Source organism: Schistocerca nitens, chromosome 2 (genome assembly GCF_023898315.1).
Source record: "Schistocerca nitens isolate TAMUIC-IGC-003100 chromosome 2, iqSchNite1.1, whole genome shotgun sequence".
Lineage (NCBI taxonomy): Eukaryota > Metazoa > Arthropoda > Insecta > Orthoptera > Acrididae > Schistocerca > Schistocerca nitens.
Window position 1 is genome coordinate 835,068,026 of NC_064615.1, and position 20,740 is coordinate 835,088,765.

The following is a 20,740-nucleotide window of genomic DNA, read 5'->3' on the forward strand; positions in this document are numbered from 1 at the left end:
GCCTTGCTCTTCTCACTATGCCATGCTGTGGTAACACAAAATTAGACTAATTTTTATCTTAACAATCATCGGAAGGCTTTGTAATGCTGGTATGTCATTAACTGACATTTAATTATAACAAATTGTAAAAATGAGTGATGTGTTTGTGATAAATCTCCAACACACCATTTCCAGGAATTAGCTTCTCCTGAGCTAAGCACCAGAAACGGGCACTGGACCTCACAGTAGCGTGACCGTAAAGACATTTATCAGCTTACTTAGTAGTTGAGTGTCCCCATTTCTGTTGGTCCTGTATGTATGATGGTGAAGTTTTAGCCAGGCTCTTTGTGAAATGAATATGTTCAGCTTGTGAGCATTATTATAGTCAATTTCTGAACTCCTGCATCTTAAATAAATGTTCAGATAAAACCACATATATTGTGTAAATTTGGACTCCTTCACCATTGCAGGTGTGTGCTGAAATCTGTAAGCTTTGATAAATATTCAACTCTCTCCTAAATTACAATCATTATATACAAAGCAACACTGCATACACAATTAGTGTCCATATATTCAGTAAGATATTACATGACTTATGTTGGACAAAATCTGCTAGATAACTAAGTGTCATTTGTCTTATATGACATCAGCACCACTGTCATGGGATGCCCTTTTAGTTGATGGTATGCTGTGCTACTCCAAATCGCAACACCACAGCACTGAATAACTGTGAAGTCTGCAGCTACTGCGAAGCACAGTAAAACTGCCATCTTCCAATACTGAAGATGCAAAGGGTCCATACATACTAGTTTACATGCATGAACAATAACAAAACTTTTGATAAGTTTGTTATTCTAAACTACTTAACTAATTAAAATACTTTTAACTGTCACGATCAACACGTACTGTTTCAGAAAAACTCTTAAACTGTATTTTCAGGAACACTGTTTTTACACAGTAAGTGAATATCTAAATGTTTGAATGTAATTTAAGTGACATAATGACATTGTATTGTATATTCTGTAAATGTATAACAAGCTGCACAGGACATCAAAGAAATTAACAACATGTACTGTTACAGAAAACCCTTAAACTATATTTTCAGGAACACTGTTTCTAAACAATAAGTGAATATTTAATTGTTTGAATGTAATTTAAGTGATAAATGTCATTGTATTCGTATACTCTGTAAATGCATATAAAAGTGTCAATGTATCTGCAAAAATCACTGTATCCAAACTGACAACATCCATACATTGCAAAATGTCTACGGATGGCTAATCAAATAAATAAATAAATAAATAAACACCCATTGATTAGGAAGATGTTGGAAAACACATCACTTTACTAAAGCATTATGTTATGCAAAAGTGGACAGATTTGTTAAGTCATATAATGGCCATTAGAAACTCATCCGTCTCATTTTTCACAGTGAAAAAATATTGTTTTGTTTACTCGTTAAACTTTTATCCTATGCATCTTCAAAGAATGCAGACTGTTAAAAACTGACCTTTCATTTCAAATTACCTTTTACAACTTTATTCATTGTCAGTTTTAGGCTCTCTACAAAGTAAACCATATAAACAAATCAGCTTAAAAATTTGTCAACATAAAACCCAAAAACACATTTTTAGCCTCAAATGTGATATTAATTTGGGCTCAAGCAGTCCATAAAACACATTCACTTGTAAAATTACACTGGTCTTTGTAAAATAGTTTATCAAAGGATTCTCTAGTTATTATAACAAAGTAGTCTCAGAATGTATCTGCAGCTCACCAACAAAGCCTGGAAATGGCCAACATTGAAAGATATTTTGTTCTGAAATTGGGAAGACATTGTTGAAAAAAGAATATCTCCGTAATTCATGAAAAGAGACCTTTATATACTCAGTTTGATCCACAACATATAAATTCTTAAAATTATTCCCAGTTCTCAACATTTTGTTCAATGTTTCTATGTCAATATTTCTTAGGTATGGTATCTTAAGGTTTCAAGATAAAAATATGTGTAATGATGCTTTCTAAAATATTTTCTCAGTCATTTCACACAAATATATGTGTTATCCTCTTGTTGCTTTTTATCCTGTTTAATATTTTTGAAGCAAGTATCCTTGTAATTTTTTTATTTTTTAACTGTAAGACACTTCTCTGACACGAAATTTCTGCCCTAATTGTTCAAAACAGATCAAATGGTTACTGAATCATAGGGAAAGAAATATTGAGCCCAAGTTATCAAAGTGTAAGAGGGACATAGATCCAAAGTCAATTAACTTTACAGAAAATTAATAAAAAATCAGTAATAACAGTTGTTTCCATGCAAATATTCTGTAGTTTTGGAAAAAAGCTTATCTGATGTGAGAAAACTTTATTTATGCCTAACATTTTAAATAAAATACGAAAAAATTAAAATTGTGGGCTCAAATAATTGTGGTTTATGGTTCTTTCTTTATCATGGGAATACTTTTGAATAACAGAAAAGAAATATTATCTGGATATTTAAGGCTGCACCCAGTTCACACCCTCTTCTACAACTGCATTTACCTGTGAGGGAATCAAGACATGTTCCAGATGAATCTATTACTCCACAATATCTCTCACATGCAGCAAGAACTGTTTCTGACAACACTGCCCTGGACTGGACTGCAAATTTCCTATTCCAAATAATTTTCTCATCTCTGTCCATACATGTTCTACAGGACTGATGTCAATACCTTTTGGAGACCTGTTTAACATATCAACATCTCATTTCATGTGAAGGAACTGCTGGAAATGATTCACTGTGTGGACTGGGAAAAAACCTTGCTGGAAGATTATTCTGCCTCCTAAAAATCTCTGATGAATAGAAGGCAGTAATGTGTTCTCAAGTATTTGGTGATAATAATCACTTGAAAGTGGGTAATTAAGTTTCCACCCCACAACCATTTGCTGGTATCCTCATCAAAACTATGATAGATGTTCAGCCATACCTTTGCTTCTGCTGATAATATTTTTTGTCATATCTCATTCCACTTGGACAGTATAGATGGGAAGAGCTACTTGGTGTATGTGACCCATTTTACTGGTTAAATGGTAAATAAACTGACTTTTCAGGAGGAGGAGAGGGACTCCCAGAACAAAAGGAGGAATAAAATGAAACCTCTCATGTTGAGAAGTCATGTGATTTTATTTCAGTGGTCACAGAATCAAATGAAACGGACAAACAATGAAGAAAGCAGTACAAGCACACTGCTGATCACTTGCCAGTACGATGCTGTACTACTTCAGGGATGGATGGATGTAGGGTCTAGTTTATGGCAGGCATACACAAAACAAATTACTATTATAGTGTAGTTATGGAGCCCAGTAAGCAAACTGCGTGTTTTCTGGTGGGAAAAGCACTGAAAAACTGTCTTCAATAAATCAGATTACTGGAGCTGGCATTCCACAGAGTTAGAATTCATGGCTGGTGACTAAGTTTAAGGTCGCTGAGTCAGACGTGAGGCTTCCATTTGTATAATATTTTTAGACATTGTTGAAGTGGACACTAAATTTAAACTAATTCAGTGAAAGTGACATAGCCACTCCACTAACATGAGTGATCTGGCAGATCTCTGGAATAGCTAAGGCAGTTACGAATCTTTTTTCTCCTCTGGTTATCTGAACTTGCGCCATGTCAAAAGATAAATTATGGGTTAACTGCAATGAAAACAGCTAAACTTCAGCAACATTTTCATTTCTATGCTACTTGAACACATGGTAAAGTAATCTGAAAAGAATTGCTTTAACTAAAGAAATTAATACCATGTCTTCTGGCTTAACACTTACCACCTGTTTTAGCTTTATCCAAATGTCTCTGTTAAGCACAAATAAATGAAGTATGTAATGTGATCTGGTTGTCAAGTAATGTCTTCACCAATAAGTTTATTTTTAATCTAATCAATGAATAATTGGAGCTGGCGCATATTAACTTCAATAGTATTCCACAAACAAGGAAAGAACTGAATAATTATCTGTTTTTGGGCAACTGCATCCAAAAATGAGCAAAAAGTTCTAAATGCTTCTTGCAAGTACATTAGTGGTAGCAGCCAAACAAAAAAATAACAGTAATAGTAATAATCAAATAATCTGGTAACTTCATACTCTGCAGTGACATTTTTCAAACTAATAAATTTGCTGAAATGGTGAAATTTTCGGTAACAGCTTTGCATTGGATCTGTGATATCAAGAAGGGTCTTTACAACCTACTGACAAGAGACTAGGATAATTTCCATGTCAGAAGCAGGAACTGGACATCAAATGCTTGCTGACTGCTAAGGGGTTCCTAGAGAGCCAGATCACCATGGCTTATTTGCAAGAGGTTTTTAATGCTACTGTCAGCACTTAACCATAACTTCTTTTGGTGGTCATTTCAGTATAACAGAAAATATCATTTAACTATGAGATATGTGGAGGAAGGGCTATATCAATAGTACTTGTTGAGTAGCTGAAGAAGCAGGTGAATGGCGATGTTATTGAACAAGATTGCAAGAGCACCAGGACATGAATTTATTGAACAGGCTAGTCTCCATCTTCATGGAGATAGGGTGTAATAATTCTCATCTAATGTGGTACTACTTCTGTTGTGACAAAACCATGACCTAGCCAAATGTGGGCTTCAGTGTTGTGGTGGATTGATGCCAATTTGATATGCCCAAGATCTGGGCCAGTTCCCAGCTCAGGCATGTACAGACATCCCTCATCCTTTGTAATGCCAAATGAAGAATGTCAGGTTGCACTGTGGTTCAGAATCCACTTTAACTCTAGAGGGTGTACTAGTATATTTTATACATCAGACACACCTTTCACCCTCTGCTAGAAACAGGCCAGGCCTTATCGTCGTATAATTGTCGATACCTTTCTGGTCATTGTTTAGCTTAGCTGGTCTGTTGGGTATTTGCACTTGACGAGTTACACCACCTCCAGACATATACAGTGTTTATAACTGTAATACTTGTCTTACAGTGTTGAACCTTTCACAAGAGATTATATCTCATAATGGGTAGATTATGTCAACTTTTTAAATTTTTAAAATGTGGTCACTATTTATACAAAATATTGGAAAATGAATTTTTTGTTGCCACTGGAAGCCATAAGATAAGCAACCTGCAACTGGGCTTGGGTTTTGTGTCCCAGGACAAGTGCTTAGTAACACAGATGGCTATAGGGTTTGGGTTTGTATTCAGATTCAGGACAAAATAGGTTGTCATGTCATTTAAAGTTAAAACATCTGCAATGTGAACTGTGCCTGAATACCTTAGATATTTAATGTCACTTTGTATTGTAAATAACAAGAGCAATATGTGACTTTCAAACTAAACATAGATACAGGTGGTCAGTATGATTACACTGAAATTAAAACTCCTATGCTGTTGTTCAGGTGTCCACAAAGTGCTTGACACTGTTAATTGTGGCTTATCTAACTAGTTATTTCATTAATCATATTTTGTAAAACCACTCGTCAAGTGAACTACAGACTGGAAAATTTTCAAGAGCTTGTGATGAAGTGGGTGGACACCTCCCATCTGTTATGTTTTTTTACTCCCAAAAATAACCAATTTTTTCACAGTTTTCTCATTTTTGTTACATTTATCTGTTGACTTTTAGTAATTACCAAAAAATCCCAAAAGCCTATTTAGACTTTATTTCACTTACATTTCTTATTGAGTTTATTATTTCAAGTGTTTTGATTCAATTTTTGTAATTAGTTTTCATTAGGGCACTGGCATTTAAAATCTAGAGTTAATTAAGTTAGCACAATGGTTTGTTACATGCTAAAGCCTATAAAGTAATTGGCATAATTCCATAGAGCAACCCATACCAATTGAAAGTAAATCATTCCCACTTCTCTGTAAAATATTTTAAATTACATAAAACTAATTATCTTGTGCAATAATTAACATAAAAGTTTCTGACTATTGCGTTTCCATTGCAGATTTCATCACAACCACTGTTAGATTCCAGGCTTTGATTGCTTACATTTGTTCCCTTAATTTGTCCATAACATCTGACATACAGCTTTAATTAATTAACTCACTAGTTAATAATTTCATGTAATTATAATCTGTGGTGACTTCAATATTGACTTCCTCACGAATAGTGGAAATAGGGAGACCATTTTGAACCTTGCAACATCCTACAATTTAAATGCTGAAGTAAAAGCAGCTACCCGAGTATCAGAAACTTGCCAAACAGCTCTTGATCAGTTTCTAGTCAAGAAGAGTTTACACAACACCTCACTAAAAATTTTCAATGCAGGTTTTAGTGATCATTTTGCTCAAATATTAAGCATAAAAGTACAAGGCAGTATTATTAACAACATGTCTTTCAGAACAGCGTATCGAAGTTATAATCAGCATAATGTGAACTACTTCAACAACTTATTACAGAAAGAAAAATGGCTAGGAGTGTACAAAATGAACGATATAAATGAAAAATTCAACACTTTCATTGATACATTAACCCATTTCTTTGAACTTGCATTCCCACTGAAAACATTAACCATACGGGGAAACTCTAGAACAAACAGCTGGATCACAAAGGGAATAAGGGTTTCATGCCAGAAGAAAAGACTACTTCATGAAATATGTAACTCCGAAAATTCCTCACCTGTAGTACGCGCATACTATAAAAAATACTCCAAAATATTAAGAAAAGTAATAAGAGCAGCAAAAATAATGCATAATGATGAAATCATTTATAATTCAGCTAATAAATCAAAGGCTATGTGGAGTGTTATAAAAAAAGAATGTGGAGAATACAGACAACCTTCCAAAAATATAACACTATCACATAAAAATAAAAAAGTAACAAACCCCTTAGAAGTAGCCAACACACTTAACAACTTTTTCACAGGTGTTGCTGAAAACATGTTACAATCATACTTTCAGAGCACCCAGGCAAATGAATATAAAATAAGTGCATGTAGAGGATCAATGTACATGAGTTCTGTTTCACAAGATGAAGTAGCTAAAGCAATAAAAGGACTAAAAAATTCGAAATCGGCAGGTATTGATGGTATACCTGCAACAATGTTAAAGAAGGGCGCATCAAACCTAATTGAAGTACTCACACATTTATGCGACTGCTCACTTCAGGCAGGCACTTTCCCTGAGTGTTGAAAACATCAAAAGTTATTCCTGTATACAAAAAAGGGGATAAAGACAATGTAAATAACTACAGACCCGTCACAATTTCCTCCTGCATCCCTAAAGTACTGGAAAAAGTTATGTATGCGAAACTTATGAAATTTATAAATAAAAACAGCATCCTATGTAATGAACAACATGGATTCAGAAATAAGAGGTCAACGACAACTGCAGTCTATGAGTGCATCAGTTCCATCCTAAACCTGATGGACAAACAACAGGAAACAATAGGAGTCTTTATTGACTCGTCAAAAGCTTTTGACATGGTGGACCATAAAATTCTGCTATCAAAGCTAGAAAGATATGGTATTCGAGGTCTGTCCAACAAGTGGATTAGTTCCTTCCTGACTAATTGTATGCAGGCAGTGTGCGTCAAGCACACAAATATTGAATTAAAAACTGTATCTAATCACTTATCTGACTATAAACAAATAAAATGTGGTGTACCCCAAGGATCAGTATTGGGGCCCCTTCTGTTTCTTCTGTACATAAATGATCTAAGCTTAAATACTGATGCAGACAAAACAATCATATTTGCAGATGACACCATGATTCTACTAAAAGGAGACGATGATGAACAGTTACAGCAGACAGTAAACACGGTCACGAAACAACTTAGCAGCTGGGCATGGAGTAATCAGCTTGTAATAAACAGTAAGAAAACCGTTGCTCTAAAATTCCACAATGTTCCTAACAAGGACATGTTTATCCCATCAGTCTCTATGAATGACGAACCAGTTGGTAACAGTACTGAAACCAAATTCTTAGGACTTTGGCTGCAGAGTAACATCAGGTGGAATAAGCATATTGAATATCTCAATGCAGAACTGAGCAAAACATGTTACCTTCTTTGTTCATTAAAATCATGCTGTAGTGAGAAAACAGTATTGAATGCATATCATGCGTACTTTCATTCTTGTCTTAGATATGGGGTCACCTTCTGGGGAAACTCTAAAACAACTAATAGCACTTTTAAACTACAAAAAAGGGCCATTAGAATCTTGTTTGGGTGCAAGCCTAGAGACTCTTGTAAACCCCTGTTTAAGAAATCTGGTATTCCTTCATTACCATGTGTATACATTATGGAAACCCTTTTGTTCTTTAAATTAAATGTAATAGGCAAGGACCTGAGACTGCAAAAAAACTGTGATATACATGAGCACTTTACCAGACAAAACATAAACTTACATATGACTCAAATCAGCACAGCACTGTGCCAAAAAGGTATTTTTCACACGGGAGTTAAGCTTTATAACAAACTTCCTGAAAACATAAAAGCTATCACTGAGGTCAATACATTTGGAAAATCTCTATAGTCATATTTACAGCATCACTGCTTTTACTCCATTGAAGAATATTTAAATTTATGAAATGTGTTATATAAATACTTATGTGTAAAGTGTATTATTGTAAGCTTAAATATGTATGCCTTGAAATGGCTTTCAGCCTGTATATTTATAACTTGACTTGTCCAATGTCTTGTGCATAAGCTGCTATGTAGACAACAGGGCCAATAAAATACAATCTACAATCTACAACCAAACTGAAATCGTCTTTATCAGGATCTGGGCTAAATGAAAACTGTAGTATTTACAAGTAAATATGAACTGTTCACTTTATGCCCATTTGAAAACCTCACTACTGTTATTGTGTGCACTGGCCTGAAGAATAGTAGTAATTTTTTTTTAAATGAAACACTGGTCCTGATAATTAATAACTGAACTTCATGCGAATAAAATGTATGTGTTAATATCATCAAAAATATGGTGTCATGTACATCAATGAGCAAACACTATCCAGAAAATAATTATATTTTTAGCTTTCCAGTGCTACCAAGGAGAGGCTGTGAAATACAGGTCAGCTCTGTCACAACGTCAAGAATACTTATAATTATCACAGACCTTGGGTGTCTAGAAAGCATCCCAAAATTTCTTATTCACAAGAATATTTATTTTTGACTTACGATTTCTGAGTGATTTATGTTATAGAGTTATAGGTGCTATTTGTCTAAGATACTAAGAAGACTAGTAAAATTTTTCAAATGTCAATTATACCAATAAATTTGAGTTTAGATTTGTTAATGACCATTTCATCTGTAATAACATGTTTCCTGATAGTTGAAATACTATAGTACTAATTTACATCTGTTGAATGGAATGGATAGTGTCTTGAAAGGGGGATATAAAATGAACATCAACAACAGAAAAACAAGGATAATGGAATATATCAACTCAAATCAGATGATTCTGAGGGAATTATATTAGGAAATGAGAACTTAAGGTAGTAGATGAGTTTTGCTATCTGGGAAGCAAAATAACTGATGATGGTTGAAGTAGAGAGGATATAAAATGTAGATTGGCTATGGCAAGGAAAGCATTTCTGAAGAAGAGAAATTTGTTAACATCAAGCATAGATTTAAGTGTCAGGAAGTATTTTCTAAAAGTATTTGTACAGAGTGTAGCCATGTATGGAAGTGAAACATGGATGATAGACAGTTTAGACAAGAACAGAATAGAAACTTTCAAAATACGGTGCTACAGAAGAAAGATAAAGATTAGATGGGGAGATCATGTAATTAATGAGGAGGTACTGAATAGAACTGGGGAGAAGAGGAATTTGGGGCACAACTTGACGAGAAGAAGGGATTGGTTGGTAGGACATGTTCTGAGCCATCAAGGAATCACCAATTTAGTACTGGAGGGAAGAGTGGAGGGTAAAAATCGTAGGGGGGAGATGACTACGCTAAGCAGATTCAGAAGGATGTAGGTGGCACTAATTATTCAGAGTTGAAGAGGCTTGCACAGGATAGAGTTGCATGTAGAGCTGCATCAAACCACATTTACATCTGGAGTGATTGCTTAATAGAGCACTTTTCTACTGTGGTAAGCTAATGATTATGTACAGTCAAACAACTGTACCAAAAATGATTAGACAACTTTCTAGAAGTTACATTATGTGAGCTACATGCAAATCAGTAGGAATGTACATCTATACTCTGCAAACCATTGTGACATGCATGGCATTGGGTATGTCCAAAGCTACCACTTATTTGGGTTGTGTCCCACTCCATTCACATGTCGAGCATGTGGAGAATGTTTGAATGCCTCTGTGCATGCAGTAATTATTCTAATCTTATCCTCACAATCCTCATGTAAGTGATACCTATGGAGTTGTAGTATGTTCCTAGAGTCATCATTCAAAGCTGGTTCTTGAAACTTTGTTAACAGACATTCTTGGTATAGTTTACGTTTATCTTCAAGAGTCTTCCTTCAGTATTTCTGTGACACTCTCCAATGGATCAAACAAACCTGTGACCATCCATGCTGTCCTTCTCTGTATATGCTTGATATCACCTGTGAGTACTACTTGGTATGGGTCCCACATATTTGAGCAATATTCTAAAACTAGTTGCATGAGTGATTTGCAAGCAGTCTCCTTTGTAGACTGAATGTGCCTCCCCAGCATTATACTAATAAACCAAAGTCTACCACTTGCTTTACTCACAACTGAGCCTATGTGATCATTACATTTCATGTCCCTACAAAGTGTTACAAAGTATTTGTACGAGTTGGTCAACTCCAACACAATACTCATTGATAATATAGTTATAGGATTCAGGTTATTTGGAAATTTCTGAACATTACAGTGATAATGGTAGCATTTTCAGTGTTTCAAACAATGATTTACATGATTGACTAGCTCTGTTCCCAACAATAAGTCTAATGGCTCTCTTTTGGATTCTGAGGGTCCTCTGAGCTGCTGATGAGTTTTCCCAGTATATGGGGACATATGGCAGACATTCTTTAAATATACATAGTAAGCTCTCTTTAGTTTCTGTTCATTTATGCATCTCTTTGGGGCTATTAAAAGATAATAGTCTGCAATCAGCTGTAATTTATGCATTCAGTATGTTTGTCGTATTTTAGGTCATATTGTATCCAAATACCAAGAAATTTTGTTGCTTGTTTATTTACAATTTAGATGTATTTCTAGTAGTGATTAGCACTGATTTGGGTCCAGTCCAAATTATGTAAAATGTGCGCGTGGAAATGCAGAGATGAATGGTCAGGCCTGCATGGTCAGTTTGCTATTTAGTGATCATACACAGACAAACTTCACAAAGATATAACAATAACTACATCGAACCCTGAGAGGTTGCTTGAGAAGGAGAAACTTCACATTGTGGAGCATGAACTAAAGAAGCATAAAATTGCTGTCTGTGGCTTATCAGAAACTCACTGGAAAGACTGTGGGCATTTTGAAACTGATAATCATGTTGGCAGAATGATATCACACTTTTTGACAGCAAGCATACAGCGCAATATGTTGAGGCTTACAACTCATCAATGAGAGCATATTGGTGCCCACCCTCAATACCAAATCACATAAATTACATATTAACCAGGTGTGTCAACCCACCAATGTTGCATATAAGCAAAAATCTGAAGACTTCTATGCAAATGTAGAAGATACCATTACAGCCCTAAACCAAAGCGGAGTATACCTGTATTGGGAGATTTCATTGCAAAAGTTGGAACCACTTTGGTGGACAACTGCTTGTGAGACTGTGGGACAATATGGCCTTGGAATATGCAGTAAGCAAGACAATCAATTGCTACATTTGTAACTGATAACAACTTTTCCATAATGAGTACCATGTTTAAATATCAGAAATACTGACTCTTTACATGGACATCGCCAAATGGATATTACAAGAACCAACTGACTACATCTTTATTGATAAGAGATGAAGAACCTCTTTCTGCAATGTGAAAACAAAATCAAGCGGTGAATGTGGATAAGATTGCCATCTGCTTTGGGCCTTAAAATTAAGCTGAATAACAGAATGACTAAAATAAAGTCGAAACAGCTGATAGCACCTGACTCAATTATTTTCCAAGAAGTACTTCAAAGCACTGGAACACCTGACCTAGAGGTAAACAACAACATAGCTTGGATGAGTATAGGAAAATGGATCACAGATGCCATAAGCAAGCTGCCAAAGATGAACACCACAGTGAAGTGGCAACAGTGATGTCTAACAAAACTTTGACTTTGATTGAAAAATGACTTAACATCTGACTCACAGTCACAGATCCAGAAAAATGAAAACAACCCATGAAAGAAAAAAGTGAATAATGAAATTAAACACTCTCACAGGAAAGACAAGAATGGACATATTAAGAAAATTTCTGGAGCTAGAGGCACATGTATTGGGGAACCACAGCGCATATCTGTACAAGGTGAAATGCTTGGTAAGGGAGTTTTCACACAGGACTCAGATTATTAAAGACAACCAAGGGAATATCATCACAGATGAAAAAGGCATCACCAAAGTATGGAGTGAATGATGTATGAAACTGTACGTTGATGACTCATAACCAATGTCAAGGTAACAGAACACAATGGACACTGAAGCAGTGATCCTCAGAGAAGAAGAGGGAACGTGCACTGAAAAAGTTGCAGAATCAGAGGGCACCAGGGAAGGATGGAATTCCTGCTGGAGCCCTAAACACTGGGGTAACTTGGGTGTGGATATCCTGCAGAGGCTATGACAAAAGATTTGGGTGTCTGGAAACTGGCCAGACCAATGGCGCCACTCCATTTTCATACCACTGTTCAAGAAATGCTCTCCATTTGACTGTGCAAACTATTGAATGATAGCCCTTCTTTCCCATGCCATTAAAATCATGTTCACTTTACTGAATGAGAAACTGAAGACCTACTAACTTCCACAAAAATCAGAAGAGCAAACTGGGTTTGTCCCAGGCAGGAGAACATGTTAGGAGATCCTAAATATCCAGTAGCTCAAAGGGAATTCAAGGGAATATTATATCAATATATTAATGTGCTTTGTGGATTACAAGAAAGATCTTGACAATGTAAAATGGTCAAAGCTAGAGACTATTCTCATTGAGATGAGTACACCAAGACATCTTGATACCTCATCCAGCAACTGTACTTTTCGAACACAGTGACAGTAAGAATCAATAACACCTTCTCAGACATCTTTTCTACTAATTTCAGTATGAGACAAGCTTTCACTCTCTCTCCACTATTGTTCAGTGCACATAGTGAGGACATTATGAGGGATGTTCATGAAACTGGCTTGATAGCATCATTGTAGAAGCAGAAAAATTAACAATCTCAGGTATGCAGCCAAAACTCTGATAACTGTATCAGATGAGCATCAACTGTAAACCATTGTGTGAAGGTTGGCCAAATGAAGTAGAGAATATTGTCTTGAAACCACAATACAAGGACCAAAGTAATGATTATAGATCATCCTAATGAAAGTAGACCTGACATCACAAGCATCGCTGGCTACAAAGTCATTAATCACTTCAAGTATATAGGATCTGTTGTCGCTGATATTGCAAGTTGTGAGCCTGAGCTCCATAGGTACATTCTGATTGCAAGAAATTTTATAGCAAAAGTTGCTAGGAGGAGGAGGATGGGGGAGATTAGTTCTTAACATCCCATTGATGGCAAGGTTATTAGAGATGGACCACAACTTTAGATTAGGAAAGGATGGAGAAGGAAAGTGGTTGTGCTCTTTCAAAGGAACCATCCTGACATTTGTCTTATATGATTTAGGGAAATCACAAGAAGCCTAAATAAGGATGGCTGGAAGTGGGTTTGAACTGTTGTCCTCCTGAATGCAAGTGTGCTAACCTCATTTGACAAACCTTATTACATCTGAAGAACACCTTCATCATTGCTAAGACAAAGCTCACCCTCATCCAAACTCTAATCTTCCCTAATGCGACCTATGCAGCAGAAGCTTGGATAATGAAGAAGACAGTGGATCATCACAGGATTGATAATATAGTATGAGGTGTTATAGACTATTACGAGGGTTATCTCAAAAGTAAGATCTCGTATTTTTTTATAATTACAGAGACCTGTTTATTTCTACAATTTTTTACATCAGTTTACAGCTTGAACATTTAGCTATTTTTTGACATAATGACCATTTCTGTCAATGCATTTTTGTAGACGTGGTGGCAGTTTTTCTATGCCCATGTCATACCAGCTTGACGCCATGCTGTTCAGAAAGTTATGAACCTTTTCTTTCGCCTCATTGTCAGAGTGGAATCGCTTTCTGGCCAAATGTTCTTTTAACCTAGGGAACAGGTGATAGTCACTGGGCACCAAGTCAGGACTATAGGGTGGGTGGGTGATTATGTTCCACTGAAACTGTTGCAGGAGAGCAACGGTTTGCCGAGCAACATACGGGCAAGCATTGTCATGGAGAATGTGTTCGCCCTTGCTCAACATTCCTCTTCTCTGGTTCTGAATTGCCCGTTTGAATTTTTTCAGAGTCTCACAGTACCTGTCAGCGTTAATTGTGATCCCAGTGATTCAGCTCCGATGAAAAGGTGAAAGAAGAGGTTCATAACTTTCTGAATAGTCTGGCAGTGAGCTGGTATGTCATGGGTGTACAAAGACTGCCACAGCGTCTACAAAAATGCATCAGTGGAAATGGTGATTATGTTGAAAAGTAACTAAATGGTCAAGCTGTAAACTGATGAAAACCATTGTAGAAATAAACAGGTCTATGTACTTATAAAAAAATAGGAGACCTTACTTTTGGGATTACCCTCATACTTACAATATCATGGACAGCACATCAAACTAATGAACTGATCTGGAGTCAGCTCAGCATCAGTACATGACTGTCAACACTTGTCAATCAAAATCAGTTGAAATATCTTGGTCACATTGCTAGAAGACAACAGGCAAGGGAAAGAACAATGATAGTGGGAAAAGTCAATGGTTGAAGACCTAGATGACACACGTAATTATGATGGATAAACCAGATTAAGAGCTTGACCATGATGGGCTTGCAGCAAGCAAGACAGAGCTTTGTGAAGACAGATCATCAAGGGTCTTACCACATGATGCCTTTATACAAGTTTTAGACCAAAGGGTGAGAGAGAGAAAACTCTATACAGATTTCTTGATTTCTTGCAGTTAGCTTTATCATTAATTTGACTAGAACTGTTTGATTTTCCTTGAACATGTTGCATTACCTATGTAATACTCTGGCAGCATTATAACTGCTATACTAAACAACAGAATATTCAAGTTGGGATTATCTTACACTTGGTATGGTATATGCCATGTTGACCATTCTTCACAAGTTGGATTTGCAAGTGGACCCAAAAATTTGTCTTTTGGAAGTTGTGTACTTATAACTGAGCCAGCCAAGCAAACCTTATGAACTGACTCAAAGTTCCATTGTGACAGCTGTTTATGTCCATTCCTTCCAAACTTCACAGAGACTGTTCCACATGCTAAGAGGCTGAGACATCTACAAAAATGTCACAGTCAAGAGTTGAACTTTACTGTCTCAGCACTGTAATTGAGATTAATATTTCTCTTTCAGTCATAGTGGAATATATGCCACATTAACTGGAAGACATTTAGGCTTCCTCTGTATCTCACATAATGGGAGATTCTTTGAATTTAGCTTACAAATGCTTTACCTTTCTATGTAGCAGCAATATGAAACAAACTAATGAGAATGTTTGTATCAAGGGGTTTGTCTGCTCCCATTGACTAGACAGATTTACTGTCTTCGATGGTCTTGTCCATCTGGTTCCTAAACTTTAATCTTCCTTCCTACGTTTTGTGCAGGTTTTCAGTAAATCCATTCAGTTATTGTTTTAATGAAACACAGACTGGAAGGGAATAAAAATATTTAAATATTAATGGCATGATTGTTATTGTTCATCTTGTTATATATTCACACTCTAACCTCTAATCCTTCTTATCTTTATTTTTTATTTTTTTATTTAAGTGTGAAACAATTCACAGAATGTGTTGCTTGCGACTTTCCCGACTAGTTGCAGAAATGGTACTTGGATGGGCCGTAAGATATCATAAAATTCCCTATTATGTTTCATAGGCACATCTGACTGACTTCTTTAGGTACAGCAGTTACACTGCTCAGTTTTGATCCAAGAAAAAAACACAGCTATGAACACACCAAATTCCATCACTAATAGCAAACATTTCCTGATTGGTAGCAGGTGAAATAGCTACACCACCTGTCAGATAATGAACCAAGGGTTTCGGCACATGTGCAAAGGCTGCCAATCATACTGTGTGCTGCCATCAGCTACACCAGTGTCGTCTGTCAGGAGATGAATGCCAATAGATGTGCCCACACTGGTGTGTGCCCATCATCACCATCATTATCCTAATACCTGTGTTGTCATCCAAATATTTATGGTGCAACTGGACTGTCAACCCTTTCATGATCAGTAGTTCACCTTTCTGGCTACTGTAATTTTAACATGGCAGGTGCTAGATCCCATGCTAACAAGTATCATTGTCTCTGTTCAGCAGATTTCTAGAGCTGCAAATTTCCATTGCTTCTTTAATAATGCTAATCCAGTAATGAAGACATTGATTTGAGAAGTTTTGTAATGCATATTATGCCCCCTACTGAAAAGTTGAACACCTCTGGCTTCCATGGTGTGACAATGTATGACATCCCGCAGCTATAGAGAATCTTGTAGATATCAGGACCCTTTTTCATTGTATCTGAATTCTGAGTGTGAGTGGTGCACAGAAGACACATTTATCTTTATGTTCCTTCAGTGATCTTCCTATTTTAAAAGAAAAACCAGTGATGTATGACAAGATGGCCGCACCTCTTTGTTCTTGACTTTCTTCCAACTCATCACTTTGACTAACACACGCTGGGTGTAAGACACAGCATATCTCCCATTCAGAATATCCATATGGTAGAGAGACAGCATAGTTCATTGGACAAGCACCCTGAATCACATACAGCTCATAGTCTATGAACCGACATCCTAAGCATACCACTTCGTTGCACAGGGCAGGTGACAGCTGTTGCCCTTAAGTGTACGTCCATATGTGTAGATTCATGATATATGGCATAACACAAGGTGTCATCCTTTTCCCTCTGCACCAACAAACTCAGGAATGGTAGTTTGCAATTTTTCTAAATCTCCATTATAAATTAGATTTTTGATTAAAGGCAATATAGATCTTGTAAAAATGCAACCAGTGATGCAGTGCTGTCGAGCCAGCTTATAAAGGTGACAATTACATATCACAAAAAGCACACAGTTTGAGTGACAGCCTTTGTGCATGTGCTGAAGCCTTTGGTTCAACATCCAATATGTGGCTTAGCTGTCTCTGCCACTACCGGTCAAGAAATCTTAACTGTTGGTCACTGAATTTGGCGCATTCATGTGTGTGCATTTTCTTCTTCGACTGATGTGAACAGGGGACTTTGGCCACAGCTCAGCAATGTGTTTACTGGAGCTGAAGATGTCACTCAATTGCACTGACAAAATATTGTGGGAATTTCACAGTCACATCCAACTTCTTGCCTGAGAACAATTCATAAATTTCAGAGCTTCTCCATTCAGCAATCTTCTCTGCAAAATGGGTCTCATTCTGTACATCCCTCACACAAAAAAGTTATTTTAAAGCTTCTGCAACAACTACAAATGCTCCTGTAATGTAAACACAATGAAAACATTACAGAGCATGTTTTGCTCTCCATAGGACGAGATATGGGTACAAATGATTGATAATTCTTCTGGACTAAGAAATATTACACATATCCACAATGATGTTATTTCCTTCACACTGGACTTTCAGTTAACAATCTTTGTTCTTTCAAAACTATGATTTATAAAGTTACTTGAGCTGGGATCTTTCAATATAAGAGAATGGAATGTGTGCATTTCATGATGATACTTAACCCAAATGCAACATAGTAGTAATCCATCCAGAGTGCAGGCTGCAGTGTGATGATGAACTGAGATCCATTGCTGTGCCGTCCATCATTAGCCATAGAGAGCACTCCACGGCGATTATGGGAGATGCAGTAACTCTCATCAGGAAAGGTATGCCCATAGATGGATGCACCACCTCCTCCAATGCGGTTTTCAATATCTTTATGGAAATAACAGAAAGTTACTTCATTGCAAATATACAAATCATCACATTACTAATACATCACTCCTCTGTCAGGACCAATGTCTAATACTTATATAAGTGAAAGAGATGTTGTCATAAGAGACTATGTTTGAGTACTTGCAACTATTATAAATAAAACACACTTGTTAATCATACAATGAAGGCTTTCACGACCGGATGGTACCGTTGTTGATAATTCTTCTGGGTTATATGGCCATGGTCCATGGAATTCTTCTATTCCTAACGTTTCGTCCAATACTACGTTGGGCATCTTCAGAGGTATGGCTGGTCCTGCTGGGTCCTGCCGACTGACGAGTCGGGTGTCGGAGAGCGGCCGAAATACCGAGGAAAGTGGGTGTGGTCTAGCTTGCACATAGTAGCAGAGAGAAAACTAGTCAAAGATAAAATGTAACTATCGATAATAGCCCGTCATAGATAAAAATCACTTATCGATTCTGTAACGCCACTGTCCGTATCTTGCTCAGTTTCAAGGCCTCTTCTTTTCTATTAAAATTATCTTCATCTTTATAAATTTCAACAGCCTCCCTATACCGTCGTGGATAATAGTTTGTGGTAGCACTTAAAACAGAGGAAAACTAATAAGTTGATAAAATCTTCTACTTCCATTCCACAGAATGATAAAAAAGTTTTGCTAAGGAGTGAAGCTAAGTGTCCCAAACTTTATGGTTTACCTAAAGTTCACAAAATAAATCTCCCTCTGAGACCCATTGTTAGTGCGATTGATTCCCCTACTTATCAAATATCTAGGTATCTAGCTACTCTTCTACAACCATACATTGGTAAGACTGATTCTTATGTGAGGGATTCACATCATTTTATTGAGAAAATTGGAGGTCTAACCTTGGCTCCTGAAGACATTTTGGTCAGTTTTGATATTGTACCTCTGTTTATTATGATTCCGGTTAATGAAGTTATGGTTTACATAACGGAAGTTTTCCCTGAAGATTTGACCGCTCTGTTTAGACACTGTCTCACATCTAGCCAGTTTCAGTGGGATGAGGAGTTTTATGAGCAAGTGGATGGTGTTGCCATGGGTAACCCGTTGAGTCCTGCGATTGACAATTTTTACATGGAGAAATTTGAACAATTAGCGTTGAATAAAGCAAATATGAAACCCTGTTGTTGATATCGTTATGTAGATGACACATTCATGATTTGAACACACGGTAAAAAGTCTTAGACAAATTTTTTGATTATCTTAATAGCATAAACCCGAAAATTCAGTTTACCATTGAAGTGGAAAAAGACCAGGCTATTTCGTTTCTCAATGTGTTAGTCATGAGACAGACCAATGGCAGTCTAAAACATAAAGTGTTTTAGAAGAGCACACATAGTGATAAATACTTACATAAGAACTCCAATCATCACCCACAACAAAAAAGAGGTGTAATCAAAAGTTTAGTGGACAGGGCAAAACAGATTTGTATGCTGGAACTTCTGGATACGGAACTGAATCATCTGAAACAGGCCTTCGAAAAGAATGGGTACTCAAACAAAGAAATTAATAGAGTTTTAAGACCTAATTACAGCAGGCCAAAGGACAAGGATGGTACACAGCAATGGAAGAACACGGTGTCTTTACCTTTCATTAATAAGGTTACAGATCGAATCGGCAAAATCTTGCTGAAACATAAAGTGAAACCGGTATTCAAACCTACCAGAAAAATAGGACAAGTACTTCATTCTGTTAAAGATAGAAGGCCACCATTATCATCTAGCGGTGTGTATAAAATTCCGTGTACTTGTGGCAAGGTCTATATTGGAACTACAAAAAGAAGTGTGAATATGAGGGTAAAGGAGCATAAAAGTCTTTGCCGACTGGGAAAAATAGATAAATCGGCCGTTGCGGAACATGCACTTCAGTCAGGTGACCATGTAGTTAAGTTTTCTGAAACTACAGTTTTAAGTGCTACCACAAACTATTATCCACAACTGTATAGGGAGGCTATTGAAATTTATAAAGATGAAGATAATTTTGATAGAAAACAAGAGGCCTTGAAATTAAGCAAGATATGGACAGTGGCGTTACAGAATCGATAAGTGATTTTTATCTATGACGGACTACTATCGATAGTTACATTTTATCTTTGGCTAGTTTTCTCTCTGCTACTATATACAAGCTAGACCACGCCCACTTTCCTCGGTATTTAGGCCACTCTCCGACGCCCGACTCGTCAGTCGGCAGGACTCAGCAGGACCAGCCATACCTCTGAAGATGTCCAACATAGTATTGGACGAAACGTTAGGAATCGAAGAATTCCATGGACCACGGCCATATAACCCGGAAGAATTATCAATAACAAACACACTTATTAACACTGAGTGAATAATGGTAAAGGTATTTTATGAATATATTTGGGAAGTACATTAAAAGATGTTGGGTTGAAGTAATAAATTTCATGTGATTTCTACCAAATATTGCATAGGATCTTCTTGAGTTCATAGGATACATCATCTTACTGTGGCATACATCCAAGCACCATTTGGAGTTCCATAGAAGGTGTTCTCGACTATGGAGTTTTAGCATGCAACCAGAACTATGTTGTTCTCGTTCGTGGATTTTGAGTTTGAATAATGTATTATTTAGCTGTATCATGCAGATGACA

General features: G+C 36.6%; 1 protein-coding gene across 1 annotated transcript in view; it reads right to left on the minus strand.

The window, feature by feature from the left end:
* LOC126235375 (peptidyl-prolyl cis-trans isomerase F, mitochondrial-like) overlaps positions 1–20,740 on the minus strand; it is a 93,272-nt gene that overhangs the window by 47,204 nt on the left and 25,328 nt on the right. Inside the window, exon 5 of the mRNA XM_049944098.1 lies at positions 17,897–18,089. Coding sequence (XP_049800055.1) covers positions 17,897–18,089 — 193 coding nt within the window. The remainder of the gene's footprint in view (positions 1–17,896; positions 18,090–20,740) is intronic.